Source organism: Oncorhynchus nerka, linkage group LG10 (genome assembly GCF_034236695.1).
Source record: "Oncorhynchus nerka isolate Pitt River linkage group LG10, Oner_Uvic_2.0, whole genome shotgun sequence".
In the NCBI taxonomy this organism is placed as follows: Eukaryota; Metazoa; Chordata; class Actinopteri; order Salmoniformes; family Salmonidae; genus Oncorhynchus; species Oncorhynchus nerka.
Window position 1 is genome coordinate 94606820 of NC_088405.1, and position 17006 is coordinate 94623825.

The window sequence follows — 17006 nt, forward strand, 5'->3', positions numbered from 1 at the left end:
TACTGACCTAGCTCTAGGAAAAGCCTTGGGATCATTATCTCTTGTTTAGATTAACCAGTTACTGCCCTAGCTCTAGGAAAAGCCTCGGGATCATTATCTCTTATGTATCAAGAGGGTGCTTCAGACCAGGAAGCATTGAGGATAGAGGCAGGATATCAAGATATACCAGCGCTCATAGTACAATTTAGCGCAAATGTACCTAATAAATTAATGTTCCACTTTTATTGGCACCACACAGTTAATAGCACTAAAATAATATCGACTCTAAATGTAGATTTGTATATTTTGTCTGAGTTAGATATTGGCTAAACCGGTCTGTAAGTGTGCTGTGCTGTGTGGTTCTGTCCTGTGGTTCAGCGGCCGGTCTGTAAGTGTGCTGTGCTGTGTGGTTCTGTCCTGTGGTTCAGCGGTATACCGCCGGTCCGGTGGAGCCAGAGAGCAGTAGGGGATCTGACCTGTCTGATATCCTGGAGGAAGAGGAGGATGACCTCTACTCTGACACACACCCTGATCCGCCCTGGCCCGGGGTACACCACCAGAGCACACACAGGGTAAACAGTCACCACACACACATAAACACACACACACCATAACACACACACACCATAACACACACACACCATAACACACACACACAACATAACACACACACACACCATAACACACACACACACACAACACATAAACACACACACACCATAACACACACACACACAACATAACACACATAACACACACCATAAACATAACACACACACCGTAACACACACACACCATAACACACACCGTAACACACACACACCATAACACACACACACCATAACACACACATAACACCATAACACATAACACACACACATAACACACACACATAACACACACCATAAACACACACACACACCATAACACACACACACCATAACACACACACACACCATAACACACACACACACCATAACACACACACACACCATAACACACACACACAACATAACACACATAACACACACACCATAACACACACACACCATAACACACACACACCATGACACACACACACCATAACACACACCATAACACACACACACACCATGACACACACACACCATAACACACACCATAACACACATAACACACACACCATAACACACACACACACCATAACACACACACACACCATAACACACACACACACCATAACACACACACACCATAACACACACACACCATAACACACACACACACCATAACACACACACACCATGACACACACACACACACCATAACACACACACACCATAACACACACCATAACACACACACACCATAAACACACACCATAACACACACACACACATAAACACACACACACACCATAACACACACACACACCATAACACACACACACCATAACACACACCATAACACACACACACACCATAACACACACCATAACACACACCATAACACACACACACCATAACACACACACATAATAACACACACCATAACACACACACACCATAACACACACCATAACACACACACACCGTAACACACACACCATAACACACACCATAACACACACACACCGTAACACACACACACCATAACACACACCATAACACACACACACCATAAGACACACACACACCATAACACACACACACCGTAACACACACACACCGTAAACACACACACACCAGAACACACACACACACACCATAACACACACACACACCATAAACACACACACACCATAACACACACACACCATAAACACACACACACCATAACACACAACACACACACCATAACACACACCATAAACACACACACCATAAGACACACACACACCATAACACACACACACCATAACACACACACACCATAAACACACACACACACCATAACACAGACACCATAACACACACACCATAATAACACACCATAACACAGACACACCATAACACAGACACCATAACACAGACACACCATAACACAGACACACCATAACACAGACACACCATAACACAGACACACCATAACACACCATAACACAGACACACCATAACACAGACACACCATAACACAGACACACCATAACACAGACACACCATAACACAGACACCTGATCAGGCTGTGGAGGACAGCCTCTGTTTTGGTTATGTTTGTTTTTTGTTTTGTTTTTTCTCTTTCACTCTTGAATTCACTCACCGTTTTGATTCATTTTCTTTTCACCCTATCCTGTCCACCACTCCACCCTCACTCTCCACTGTCTCCCTGTCCTGTCCACCACTCCACCCTCACTCTCCACTGTCTCCCAGTCCTGTCCACCACTCCACCCTCACTCTCCACTGTCTCCCTGTCCTGTCCACCACTCCACCCTCACTCTCCACTGTCACCCTGTCCTGTCCACCACTCCACCCTCACTCTTCACTGTCTCCCTGTCCTGTCCACCACTCCACCCTCACTCTCCACTGTCTCCCTGTCCTACCCACCACTCCACCCTCACTCTCCACTGTCTCCTGTCCTGTCCACCACTCCACCCTCACTCTCCACTGTCACCCTGTCCTGTCTCCCTGTCCTGCCCACCACTCCACCCTCACTCTTCACTCTGCCCTCACTCCCTGTCCACTCCACCCTCACTCTCTCCATTCCACCCTCACTCTCTCCACTCCACCCTCACTCTCTCCACTCCACCCTGTCCCTCTCTCCACTCCACCCTCCCTCTCTCCACTCCTGCCCTCACTCTCTCCACTCCACCCTCACTCACTCTCTCCACTCCACCCTCACCCACTCTCTCCACTCCACCCTCACTCTCTCTCCACTCCACCCTCACTCTCTCCACTCCACCCACCCTCACTCTCTCCACTCCACCCTCCCTCTCTCCACTCCACCCTCACTCTCTCCACTCCACCTCACTCACTCTCTCCACTCCACCCTCACTCACTCTCTCCACTCCACCTCACTCTCTCCACTCTACCCTCATTCTCTCCACTCCACCCTCACTCACTCTCTCCACTCCACCCTCACTCTCTCCACTCCACCCTCACTCTCTCCACTCCACCCTCACTCTCTCCACTCCACCTCCCTCTCTCCACTCCACCTCCCTCTCTCCACTCCACCCCTCACTCTCTCCACTCCACCCTCACTCACTCTCTCCACTCCACCCTCACTCTCTCCACTCCACCCTCACTCTCTCCACTCCACCCTCACTCACTCTCCACTCCACCCTCACTCACTCTCTCCACTCCACCCTCACTCTCTCCACTCCACCCTCACTCTCCACTCCACCCTCACTCACTCTCTCCACTCCACCCTCACTCACTCTCTCCACTCCACCCTCACTCTCTCCACTCTACCCTCATTCTCTCCACTCCACCCTCACCACTCTCTCCACCCACCCTCACTCTCTCCACTCCACCTCACTCTCTCCACTCCACCCTCACTCTCTCCACTCCACCCTCAATCTCTCCACTCCATCCTCCTCTCTCCACTCCACCCTCACTCTCTCCACTCCCACCCTCACTCACTCTCTCCAGTCCACCCTCACTCTCTCCACTCCACCCTCACTCTCTCCACTCCACCCTCACTCACTCTCTCCACTCCACCCTCACTCACTCTCTCCACTCCACCCTCACTCTCTCCAATCCACCCTCATTCTCTCCACTCCACCCTCACTCACTCTCTCCACTCCACCCTCACTCTCTCCACTCCACCCTCCCTCTCTTCACTGTTCCTTTCTGACCTCCTACCTCATCCAACCTTTGTACCTTCAACCTGTTACACCTCCTCCTCGATGACCCTTGACCCATGACCCCTGTAGCCAGACCAGTGGGAGGTGCCGGACAGTGACGAGGAGATTGTGGAGAAGATCCTGAAGCTTCCTCCTCAGGCCCAGACTCAGGCCTACCACTACCATCAGCAGGGTCATCATCACCACAACGAGCACTTGTTCAGCATCCCAGAGGTCACCGATGAAGAGGATAACAGTGTTGACCTCCGTCGCCACCGCAGGCAGTCCCAAGCCGGGCCCAGCCACCATCCTGATGATCCCCACTACCACAGCCCCAGACACCAACCCCAGCCACACCACCACCACCACCGCAGGCAGTCCCAAGCCGGGCCCAGCCACCATCCTGATGATCCCCACTACCACAGCCCCAGACACCAACCCCAGCCACACCACCACCACCACAGCAGCAGACCCGAAGCCAAAGAGCCTTCACCCAGACACAGTGGTGGTGCTGTTTTTCGGGCCCAGAACAGGGTCCACTACACAGACACAGAAGACAGCATCAGCCACCCCGAGGAGGGGCTGCTGGACACCGGGGGCAGTAGGGATGTTTGGGTTCCCCGGGCCACCCAGAAGGCCCACCACGGTGGGGAGGGAGTAAGGCGGGGACGATGGCCTTGGTAGGCGGACTGGGGGACCGCCTCAGACGAGAAGCCTTGCTACGGAGTCAGATGACGGTCGCTGAGTTTACGACCCAGGCCACCGGACACACACCGGGCCCGGGCTCCCATCCGGTCAGCAAGACGGTCCGGAAGGTCAATTCCCCGGTGGGCTCGGTAACAGAAATCGACCTTGAGTACGGGACAGATGAGGAGGAGCCGTTGACCTACGACCCCGGGGAACGAGGGGAGTTGGTGGTAGACCAGATGAGCTCTGAGTGGTGGGTGGAGGGGGTACAGCCTGAACCCCGGCCTCGGCTCCGGGGAAAGCCTGCGCTCCAGGCCATCATAGCTACTGCAGCAGAATGGGTGTGTTGTCACTCGTTGTATCCTGTGGCTGTATTCCCTCTGGATTCCCTGTCTTCGACCGGCGCCTGTGTCGTCATCAGGTCACCTGTAACTGATGTCCTAGCCACCTAGCGTCTGTCTGTCTGTCTGTCTGACTGACTGTCTGCACTATCCGTTTCTCCAGACTCATTCAACCTGCACAACCACCTGGTTCTTATCATATACAACTCGTGTCTCTAACCCTGCACTACTGTACAATTATCTGCTGTCTGTCTTTCTCTCTGACTGACTGTCTCGCTCTGTGTGTGTGTATTTTTTTTTTTTTGTGTGTGTGTGTGTGTGTGTGTGTGTGTGTGTGTGTGTGTGTGTGTGTGTGTGTGTGTGTGTGTGTGTGTGTGTTGACCAGGAGTCTGGCAGAGACCTGTCGATGGAGGCTGGTGCTGGGTGGAGCGGACAGCCTGGACTATCTCCTAAACTGACCAGGTCAGAGGTCATACATCAGCTCAAAGGTCAGAATCAAATTCCTCCTCTTCACCCCCCTCTCTCTCTCTCTGTCCTGTCTCGTCTCTCTCTCTCTCTGTCTCTCTCTCTCTCTCTCTCTGTCTCTCTCTCTCTCTCTCTCTCTCTGTCTCTCTGTCTCTCTCTCTCTTTGTCTCTGTCTGTCTCTGTCTCTCTCTCTCTGTCTCTTTATATGTACAGTGCTAGGACTACAGGACTATAGTCACCAATCTGCAGTCAGTCAGATACTATACTATAACAGGGAGGAGGGGAGGACAGTACTATAACAGGGAGGAGGACAGTACTATAACAGGGAGGAAGGGAGGACAGTACTATAACAGGGAGGAGGACAGTACTATAACAGGGAGGAGGACAGTACTATAACAGGGAGGAGGGGAGGACAGTACTATAACAGGGAGGAGGGGAGGACAGTACTATAACAGGGAGGAGGACAGTACTATAACAGGGAGGAGGACAGTACTATAACAGGGAGGAGGGGGAGGACAGTACTATAACAGGGAGGAGGGGAGGACAGTACTATAACAGGGAGGAGGGGGAGGACAGTACTATAACAGGGAGGAGGGGAGGACAGTACTATAACAGGGAGGAGGGGAGGACAGTACTATAACAGGGAGGAGGGGAGGACAGTACTATAACAGGGAGGAGGGGGAGGACAGTACTATAACAGGGAGGAGGGGGAGGACAGTACTATAACAGGGAGGAGGGGAGGACAGTACTATAACAGGGAGGAGGGGAGGACAGTACAATAACAGGGAGGAGGGGAGGACAGTACTATAACAGGAGGAGGACAGTACTATAACAGGGAGGAGGACAGTACTATAACAGGGAGGAGGGAGGACAGTACTATAACAGGGAGGAGGACAGTACTATAACAGGGAGGAGGGGAGGACAGAGGGAGGGTACTATAACAGGGAGGAGGACAGTACTATAACAGGGAGGAGGGGGAGGACAGTACTATAACAGGGAGGAGGACAGTACTATAACAGGGAGGAGGACAGTACTATAACAGGGAGGAGGGGAGGACAGTACTATAACAGGGAGGAGGACAGTACTATAACAGGGAGGAGGGGGAGGACAGTACTATAACAGGGAGGAGGGGAGGACAGTACTATAACAGGGAGGAGGACAGTACTATAACAGGGAGGAGGACAGTACTATAACAGGGAGGAGGACAGTACTATAACAGGGGGAGGGAGGACATTTTACATTACATTTAAGTCATTTAGCAGACAAGTCTTATAAGTCTTATCCAGAGCAGTACTTACAAATTGACAGTACTATAACAGGGAGGAGGACAGTACTATAACAGGGAGGAGGGAAGGACAGTACTATAACAGGGAGGAGGGGGAGGACAGTACTATAACAGGGAGGAGGGGAGGACAGTACTATAACAGGGAGGAGGGGGAGGACAGTACTATAACAGGGAGGAGGACAGTACTATAACAGGGAGGAGGGGAGGACAGTACTATAACAGGGAGGAGGGGGAGGACAGTACTATAACAGGGAGGAGGGGGAGGACAGTACTATAACAGGGAGGAGGGGGAGGACAGTACTATAACAGGGGAGGAGGGGAGGACAGTACTATAACAGGGAGGAGGGGAGGACAGTAATATAACAGGGAGGAGGGGAGGACAGTACTATAACAGGGAGGAGGGGAGGACAGTACTATAACAGGGAGGAGGGGGAGGACAGTACTATAACAGGGAGGAGGGGAGGACAGTACTATAACAGGGAGGAGGACAGTACTATAACAGGGAGGAGGGGAGGACAGTACTATAACAGGGAGGAGGGGGAGGACAGTACTATAACAGGGAGGAGGGGAGGACAGTACTATAACAGGGAGGAGGACAGTACTATAACAGGGAGGAGGGGGAGGACAGTACTATAACAGGGAGGAGGGGAGGACAGTACTATAACAGGGAGGAGGGGAGGACAGTACTATAACAGGGAGGAGGACAGTACTATAACATGGAGGAGGACCGTACTATAACAGGGAGGAGGGGGAGGACAGTACTATAACAGGGAGGAGGACAGTACTATAACAGGGAGGAGGGGAGGACAGTACTATAACAGGGAGGAGGGGAGGACAGTACTATAACAGGGAGGAGGGGGAGGACAGTACTATAACAGGGAGGAGGGGGAGGACAGTACTATAACAGGAGGAGGACAGTACTATAACAGGGGGAGGGGAGGACAGTACTATAACAGGGAGGAGGGGGAGGACCGTACTATAACAGGGAGGAGGGGGAGGACAGTACTATAACAGGGAGGAGGACAGTACTATAACAGTGAGGAGGGGGAGGACAGTACTATATCAGGGATGAGGAGGAGGACAGTACTATAACAGGGAGGAGGACAGTACTATAACAAGGAGGAGGGGAGGACAGTACTATAACAGGGAGGAGGGGAGGACAGTACTATAACAGGGAGGAGGGGGAGGACAGTACTATAACAGGGAGGAGGGGGAGGACAGTACTATAACAGGGAGGAGGGGGAGGACAGTACTATAACAGGGAGGAGGGAGGACAGTACTATAACAGGGAGGAGGGGGAGGACAGTACTATAACAGGGAGGAGGGGGAGGACAGTACTATAACAGGGAGGAGGACAGTACTATAACAGGGGGAGGAGGGGGAGGACAGTACTATAACAGGGAGGAGGGGGAGGACAGTACTATAACAGGGAGGAGGGGGAGGACAGTACTATAACAGGGAGGAGTACTATAACAGGGGGGGAGGACAGTACTATAACAGGGAGGAGGGGAGGACAGTACTATAACAGGGATGGGGGGCAGAGGAGGGGGTAGCCTAGTGGTTAGAGCGTTGGACTAGTCACAGGGGGAAAGGTTGCTGGATCGAATCCCTGAGCTGACATGGTAGGAAAATATGTTGTTGTGGAACAAGGCACTTAACCCACTGTTCCAGGCCGTCATTGTAAATGAGAATTTGTTCTTATAACTGACTTTCCAAGTTAAATAAAGGTTCAATTTTCAAATTTAAATTGAAAAAACATAGATTTGATTAGCCTGCAGTGAATTTAACTAACCAACACAGTAACCTAGATTAGCCTGCACTGAAACTAACCAACCGCCAATACAGGAGAGCTGGGGTCTCTCATTTTCGGGAGGAGGGTCTTACTCTCTCTCCCTCCCTCTCTCTCCCCCTCTCTCTGTCGCTCTCTCTGTCTCTCCCTCTCTCTGTCTCTCTCTCCCTCTCTCTGTCTCTCTCTGTCTCTCTCTCTGTCTCTGTCTCTCTCTGTCTCTCTCTGTTTCTCTCCCCCTCTCTGTCTCTCTCTCTGTCTCTGTCTCTCTCTCTGTCTCTCTTTCTTTCTCTCTCTTTCTCTCTCTCTCTCTCCCTCCCTCCTCTCCTCTCTCTATCTCTCTCTCTTTGTCTGTCTCTCTCTCTTACGCTCCCCCTGTCTCCCTCCCTCTGCCCTCTCCCTCTCTGCCTCTCTGTCTCTCTCTGTCTCTCTCTCTCCCTCTCTCCCCTCTCTGCCTCTCTCTCTGTCTCTGTCTCTCTCTCTGTCGCCCTCTCAATTCAATTAAATTTGCTTTATTGGCATGACGTAACAATGTACATATTGCCAAAGCTCATTTAGGATATTTACAATATAAAAATGAGAATCAATATTGTCAACGGGACAACATTAACAACAATAACCAAGTGTCAAAATAACCACCACATTCAACAACAACAATAATCATACAGTAGAGGACATGTGCAGGTTGGTTGGTCTGTCAGACACTGTCCCTCATCTTATGGCAGGCAGCAATGTAGTGCGCTGCCAACCCACAGCTCTCTGCGTCCTCCCCCAACAGGACGGGTAGCCTACTCTCATCAGAGAGGTCTTCAATGTAGTGCGCTGCCAACCCACAGCTCTCTGCGTCCTCCCCCAACAGGACGGGTAGCCTATTCTCATCAGAGAGGTCTTCAATGTAGTGCGCTGCCAACCCACAGCTCTCTGCGTCCTCCCCCAACAGGACGGGTAGCCTACTCTCATCAGAGAGGTCTTCAATGTAGTGCGCTGCCAACCCACCCTCATCAAGAGGTCTTTGAAACCTTGAATAAGGGTTTCATATTTGGGAAAATGACACTCTCTAATTGTTTTATATTTTTGACAGGTTCTGTTGTTGTGCAGTGGTTGCACAGCCTTTCCTCTACAGGGAGCCAGGTTTTCCTGTGTCTACCCTTCTCAATGGCAAGGCTGTGCTCACTGAGCCTGTACCTTGTCAAGGTTTTTCTAAGGTTTTGATCAGTAACAATCGTCAAATATTTAGCCACAGTGTACTGTCGATTTAGGGCCAGATAGCACTGCATTTTGCTTTGTGCTTGTGCTTGTGTTTCCCAATAAGCAATGTAGTTTTGATTTGACTGTGTTGTAATTTGGTTTATCCTGAATGATTGGAATTTCTGGTCCTGAGGCTTCAGTGCGTTAGTAGAACAGGTTTGTGAACTCAGCCCCAGGACCAGCTGGATGAGGGGACTGAGGCTTCAGTGTGTTAGTAGAACAGGTTAGTGAACTCAGCCCCAGGACCAGCTGGATGAGGGGACTGAGGCTTCAGTGTGTTAGTAGAACAGGTTTGTGAACTCAGCCCCAGGACCAGCTGGATGAGGGGACTGAGGCTTCAGTGTGTTAGTAGAACAGATTTGTGAACTCAGCCTCGGGACCAGCTGGATGAGGGGACTGAGGCTTCAGTGTGTTAGTAGAACAGGTTAGTGAACTCAGCCCCAGGACCAGCTGGATGAGGGGACTGAGGCTTCAGTGTGTTAGTAGAACAGGTTTGTGAACTCAGCCCCAGGACCAGCTGGATGAGGGGACTGAGGCTTCAGTGTGTTAGTAGAACAGGTTTGTGAACTCAGCCTCGGGACCACCTGGATGAGGGGACTGAGGCTTCAGTGTGTTAGTAGAACAGGTTTGTGAACTCAGCCCCAGGACCAGCTGGATGAGGGGACTGAGGCTTCAGTGTGTTAGTAGAACAGGTTTGTGAACTCAGCCCCAGGACCAGCTGGATGAGGGGACTGAGGCTTCAGTGTGTTAGTAGAACAGGTTTGTGAACTCAGCCTCGGGACCAGCTGGATGAGGGGACTGAGGCTTCAGTGTGTTAGTAGAACAGGTTTGTGAACTCAGCCCCAGGACCAGCTGGATGAGGGGACTCTTTTCTTTGCTCAGCTCTTGGCATTGCAGGGCTTGGTAATGATATGAGAGGGGGTCACTGTATTTTAGATGTTTCCAAAACTGAATTGCTCTGTTTTGAGTTTTTATTATTAGTGGATCTTGGCCTAATTCTGCCCTGCATGCATTGTTTGTAGTTTTCCTCTGGACATGTAGGAGACTCTTACAGAACTCTGTATGTAGGGTTTCAATGGGGTGTTTGTCCCATTTGATGAAATCTTGTTTTGGAAGTGGACCCCACACCTCGTTACCATAAAGTGCAATTGGTTCAATGACAAATAGTTTTAGCCAAATTTTAATAGGTATTTCAATTTGAATGTGCTTTTTAATGGCGTAGAATGCCCTGCTTGCTTTCTCACTCAGTTCATTCACTGCCTCATTAAGGTGTCCAGTTGAGCTTATTTTTAAAGTAATTGTAGTCTGTACAGTACTCTATATATTTTGTACCAATTGAGAACTTTGGTCTAATTCCCTGAGATTGGATCTTCTCTGGAATATCATTATTTTAGTCTTTCTGGGGTTTACTACCAGGGCCCAGGTCTGGCAGTACTGCTCTAGCAGGTCCAGGCTCTGCTGTAGGCCATGTGCTGTGGGTGTTTACTGCCAGGGCCCAGGTCTGGCAGTACTGCTCTAGCAGGTCCAGGCTCTGCTGTAGGCCATGTGCTGTGGGTGTTTACTGCCAGGGCCCAGGTCTGGCAGTACTGCTCTAGCAGGTCCAGGCTCTGCTGTAGGCCATGTGCTGTGGGTGACAGCAGGCACAGGTCATCTGCGAAGAGTAGGCATTTAACTTCTGAATTGTGGAGACTAACACCAGAGGCTGAGGATTTTTCTAGGATAGTGGCCAATTCCTTAATGTAAATTGAAGAGTGCAGGGCTCAGATTGCAACCCTGGCGAAGGCCCGAGCGTCTGGTTAAAGAATTCTGTTATTTTCTTACCAATTTTAATGCCAGTATTGCCAGTATAAATGTATACATTGATTTAAGTATGTCATATGTTTTACCCCCTACACCACTTTCAATAACTTTGTAGAACAGTCCTGTATGCCAAATAGAATCAAATGCTTTTTGGAAGTCGATAAAGCAAGCGTATATTTTGGTATTATAGTTCAGCTTTTCTTAGCAGTAGGTGGAAGAACAAAGAACATGCAGATGTGTACACAGGACACTCTTCACGTGCGCCCAGAAAGACTAGGGAAGCTGATGTACAGACGATATATAAACGTTGTCTTTTTCTCCCTGTCAGCTTGGCTCTGCCTGTAGCCCGACTGTTGCTACATTCAGGTGGACTGATCTTCCCCTAATGAGATAGAAGCTGGTCTCATTGGAGCAGATTAATCCCTAGTCCACTACAACAGTTCACATGTAGGTCTAGGTAATCAGTCACCATGACAGACAGCCCTGTGGTCAGACTAGGCAATCAGTCACCATGGTTACTACATTATATAGACAGACAGCCCTGTGGTCAGACCAGGCAATCAGTCACCATGGTTACAACATTATATAGACAGACAGCCCTGTGGTCAGACCAGGTAATCAGTCACCATGGTTACTACATTATATAGACAGACAGCCCTGTGGTCAGACCAGGTAATCAGTCACCATGGTTACTACATTATATAGACAGACAGCCCTGTGGTCAGACCAGGTAATCAGTCACCATGGTTACTACATTATATAGACAGACAGCCCTGTGGTCAGACCAGATAATCAGTCACCATGGTTACTACATCATATAGACAGACAGCCCTGTGGTCAGACCAGGTAATCAGTCACCATGGTTACTACATTATATAGACAGCCCTGTGGTCAGACTAGGTAATCAGTCACCATGGTTACTACATTATATAGACAGACAGCCCTGTGGTCAGACCAGGTAATCAGTCACCATGGTTACTACATTATATAGACAGACAGCCCTGTGGTCAGACCAGGTAATCAGTCACCATGCTTACTACATCACATAGACAGACAGCCCTGTGGTCAGACCAGGTAATCAGTCATCATCGTTACTACATTATATAGACAGACAGCTCTGTGTTGTTGCTGTTATTGTATAAGCACATCCAGGGATTATTTTTCTAAGAGTTCGCTAGTGAAGGGGGCCATGCTCTGTGTTTCTGCTTTCCCCTCTTCCTCTCTCCCTTCTTTCCTCTCTCCCCCTTCCTCCTCTCCCCCTTCCCCCTCTCCCTCCCTTCCTCCTCTCCCCTCTTCCCCCTCTTCCCCCTCCTCCCTCTCCCCTCTTCCTCCTTTCCCTCTCTTCCCCCTCTTCTTCCTTTCCCTCTCTTCCCCCTCTTCCTCCTTTCCTCCTTTCCTCTTCCCCCGTCCTCCTCTCCCCTCTTCCTCCTTTCCCTCTCTTACCCCTCCTCCTCTTCCCACCCTCCTCCTCCTCCTCTCTCCCTCCCCTCCTCCTCCTCCTCTCCTCCTCCTCCTCTCCCCCTCCTCCTCTCCCCCTCCTCCTCATTTCCCCCTCCTCCTTTCCCTCTTCCTCCTTCCTCCTCCCCCTTTCCCTCTCTTCCCCTCTTCCTCCTTTACTCTCTTACCCCTCCTCCTCTTCCCCCCTCCTCCTCTTCCCACCCTCCTCCTCCTCCTCTCCCCTCCCCTCCTCCTCCCTCTCCCTCCCCTCCACCTCCCTCCTCTCCCCTCTTCCCTCTCTTCCCGGGGATCATAGACATACGCACGTTTCTTTCTGAAGCAGCTTAGGCCCCACTGGCTCAGGCTCAGGGCATTAGCTTGATTACCTCTCTTATGTACACGCCCGGACCACGCCATTACACAGCAGAGAGGGGGGGAGCTCTACCACGCCATTACACAGCAGAGAGAGGGGGGTGAGCTCTACCACTCCATTACACAGCAGAGAGGGGGAGCTCTACCACGCCATTACACAGCAGAGAGAGGGGGTGAGCTCTACCACGCCATTACACAGCAGAGAGAGGGGGGGGAGTGAGCTCTACCACCTCATTACACAGCAGAGAGGGGGAGCTCTACCACGCCATTACACAGCAGAGAGGGGGAGCTCTACCACGCCATTACACAGCAGAGAGGGGGGGAAGTGAGCTCTACCACGCCATTACACAGCAGAGAGGGGGAGCTCTACCACGCCATTACACAGCAGAGAGGGGGAGCTCTACCACTCCATTACACAGCAGAGGGGGAGCTCTACCATGCCATTACACAGCAGAGAGGGGGAGCTCTACCACTCCATTACACAGCAGAGAAGGGGGCTCTACCACGCCATTACACAGCAGAGAGAGGGGGAGTGAGCTCTACCACGCCATTACACAGCAGAGAGGGGGAGCTCTACCACGCCATTACACAGCAGAGAGGGGGAGCTCTACCACTCCATTACACAGCAGAGAGGGGAGCTCTACCATGCCATTACACAGCAGAGAGGGGGAGCTCTACCACTCCATTACACAGCAGAGAGGGGGGGAATCTACCACGCCATTACACAGCAGAGAGGGGGGGTGAGCTCTACCACACCATTACACAGCATAGCGGGGGTGAGCTCTACCACTCCATTACACAGCAGAGAGGGGGGAGCTCTACCATGCCATTACACAGCAGAGAGGGGTGAGCGCTACCACTCCATTACACAGCATAGCGGGGGGTGAGCTCTACCACTCCATTACACAGCAGAGAGGGGGTGAGCTCTACCACTCCATTACACAGCAGAGAGGGGGAGCTCTACCACTCCATTACACAGCAGAGGAGGGGGGTGAGCTCTACCACTCCATTACACAGCAGAGGGGGGGGAGTGAGCTCTACCACTCCATTACACAGCAGAGGGGGGAGCTCTACCACTCCATTACACAGCAGAGAGGGGGAGCTCTACCATGCCATTACACAGCAGAGAGGGGGAGCTCTACCATGCCATTACACAGCAGAGAGGGGGGAGCTCTAGCACTCCATTACACCAGGGGGAGCTTACCACTCCATTACACAGCAGAGAGGGGGCTCTACCATGCCATTACACAGCAGAGAGGGGGAGCTCTACCATGCCATTACACAGCAGAGAGGGGGTGAGCTCTACCACTCCATTACACAGCAGAGAGGGGGGGGTGAGCTCTACCACTCCATTACACAGCAGAGGTGGGGAGCTCTACCACTCCATTACACAGCAGAGAGGGGGGGAGCTCTACCATGCCATTACACAGCAGAGAGGGGGGAGCTCTACCACTCCATTACACAGCAGAGAGGGGGGGAGCTCTACCATGCCATTACACAGCAGAGGGGGAGCTCTACCATGCCATTACACAGCAGAGAGGGGGGCTCTACCATGCCATTACACAGCAGAGAGGGGGAGCTCTACCATGCCATTACACAGCAGAGAGGGGGAGCTCGACCATGCCATTACACAGCAGAGAGGGGGAGCTCTACCATGCCATTACACAGCAGAGAGGGGGAGCTCTACCATGCCATTACACAGCAGAGAGGGGGAGCTCTACCACTCCATTACACAGCAGAGAGGGGGAGCTCTACCATGCCATTACACAGCAGAGAGGGGGAGCTCTACCACTCCATTACACTGCAGAGAGGGGGAGCTCTACCACTCCATTACACAGCAGAGAGGGGGAGCTCTACCACTCCATTACACAGCAGAGGGGGAGCTCTACCATGCCATTACACAGCAGAGAGGGGGAGCTCTACCATGCCATTACACAGCAGAGAGGGGGGAGCTCTACCATGCCATTACACAGCAGAGAGGGGGAGCTCTACCACTCCATTACACAGCAGAGAGGGGGAGCTCTACCATGCCATTACACAGCAGAGAGGGGGAGCTCTACCATGCCATTACACAGCAGAGAGGGGGAGCTCTACCATGCCATTACACAGCAGAGAGGGGGAGCTCTACCATGCCATTACACAGCAGAGAGGGGGAGCTCTACCATGCCATTACACAGCAGAGAGGGGGAGCTCTACCATGCCATTACACAGCAGAGGGGGGAGCTCTACCACTCCATTACACAGCAGAGAGGGGGGCTCTACCATGCCATTACACAGCAGAGAGGGGGGAGCTCTACCATGCCATTACACAGCAGAGAGGGGGAGCTCTACCATGCCATTACACAGCAGAGAGGGGGAGCTCTACCATGCCATTACACAGCAGAGAGGGGGAGCTCTACCACTCCATTACACAGCAGAGAGGGGGCTCTACCATGCCATTACACAGCAGAGAGGGGGAGCTCTACCACTCCATTACACAGCAGAGAGGGGGGAGCTCTACCACTCCATTACACAGCAGAGAGGGGGTGAGCTCTACCACTCCATTACACAGCAGAGAGGGGGGCTCTACCATGCCATTACACAGCAGAGAGGGGGGAGCTCTACCATGCCATTACACAGCAGAGAGGGGGAGGGGGCTCTACCACTCCATTACACAGCAGAGAGGGGGAGCTCTACCACTCCATTACACAGCAGAGAGGGGGGCTCTACCATGCCATTACACAGCAGAGGGGGGGCTCTACCATGCCATTACACAGCAGAGCGGGGTGGGGGCTCCGCTCAACAGTTAGCTTGTAGGCTAACTGTTGCTCCAAATAATGTGAGTTCTGTTTGTGTGTTTGCGTGCAGAGAGCATGGATCATTCATGGCCTAAAGGAGACAATGAGGTGCGTATCTTTGTGGCTCTGTTCCCCTACGACCCTGTCAACATGTCTCCCAACCCCGACGCTGCTGAGGAAGAACTGCCCTTCAGAGAGGGACAAATCATCAAGGTATGGAACCTGCCAGAATAATCCCAGTGATATTCCTGTCACTATGTTAGACACTCATCCGATCTGTCAATAATTATTGGATGTGGCCTCCTGAGTGGCACATCGCAGTGCTTGAGGCGTCACTACAGACCCGGGTTCAATACCAGGCTGTGTCGCAGCCGGCCGAGACCGGGAAACCCATGAGGTGGCGCACAATTGGCCCATCTTCGGCCAGGTTACGGAGAGGGTTTGGCCAGCCGGAATGTCCTTGTTCCATCGCACTCTAGCGCCTCCTTGTGGCTGGCTGGGCGCATGCAAGCTGACCTCGGTTGCCAGCTTTACGGTGTTTCGTCCTACACATTGGCACAGCTGGCTTCCGGGTTAAGCGAGCAGTGTGTCAAGAAGCAGAGCGGCTTGGTAGGATGTGTGGCTCTCGACCTTTGCCTCGCCCAAGTCCGTATGGGAGTTGCAGCGATGGGACAAGACTGTAACTACCAATTGGATATCACGAAATTGGGGATAAAAAAGGGTGAAAAGTAGAAAAATATGTTTAAAAAAATACAAATAATAGTGGAAACGTTTCTCCATGTTATCTCTCTTCTATAAATGAGGTAGTCAGACAATAACACAACCTAACAGTCGCCATCTTGTTTTGTTTTCCCCCCATCCTCCAGATCTACGGAGACAAAGACTCGGATGGATTCTACCGCGGCGAGTCGAGCGGTCGTCATGGTTACGTGCCATGTAACATGGTGTCAGAGATTCAGGTGGAGGACGAGGAGACCAGAGAGACACTCCTGCAGCAGGGCTTCCTGTCTACCGCAACAAACATGGAGAAGATTGGTAGGCATAGCTGTCAGTCATAACACCGTCCAAT

General features: G+C 51.6%; 1 protein-coding gene across 1 annotated transcript in view; it reads left to right on the top strand.

Annotated features, from left to right (window-relative positions):
- The window catches only part of LOC115126060 (peripheral-type benzodiazepine receptor-associated protein 1), a 132288-nt gene that overhangs the window by 88572 nt on the left and 26710 nt on the right, over window positions 1-17006 (top strand). Inside the window, 6 exon segments of the mRNA XM_065023410.1 lie at window positions 408-527; window positions 3830-4385; window positions 4388-4854; window positions 5144-5255; window positions 16008-16150; window positions 16804-16972. Of these exon segments, the coding sequence (XP_064879482.1) occupies window positions 408-527; window positions 3830-4385; window positions 4388-4854; window positions 5144-5255; window positions 16008-16150; window positions 16804-16972 (1567 nt within the window).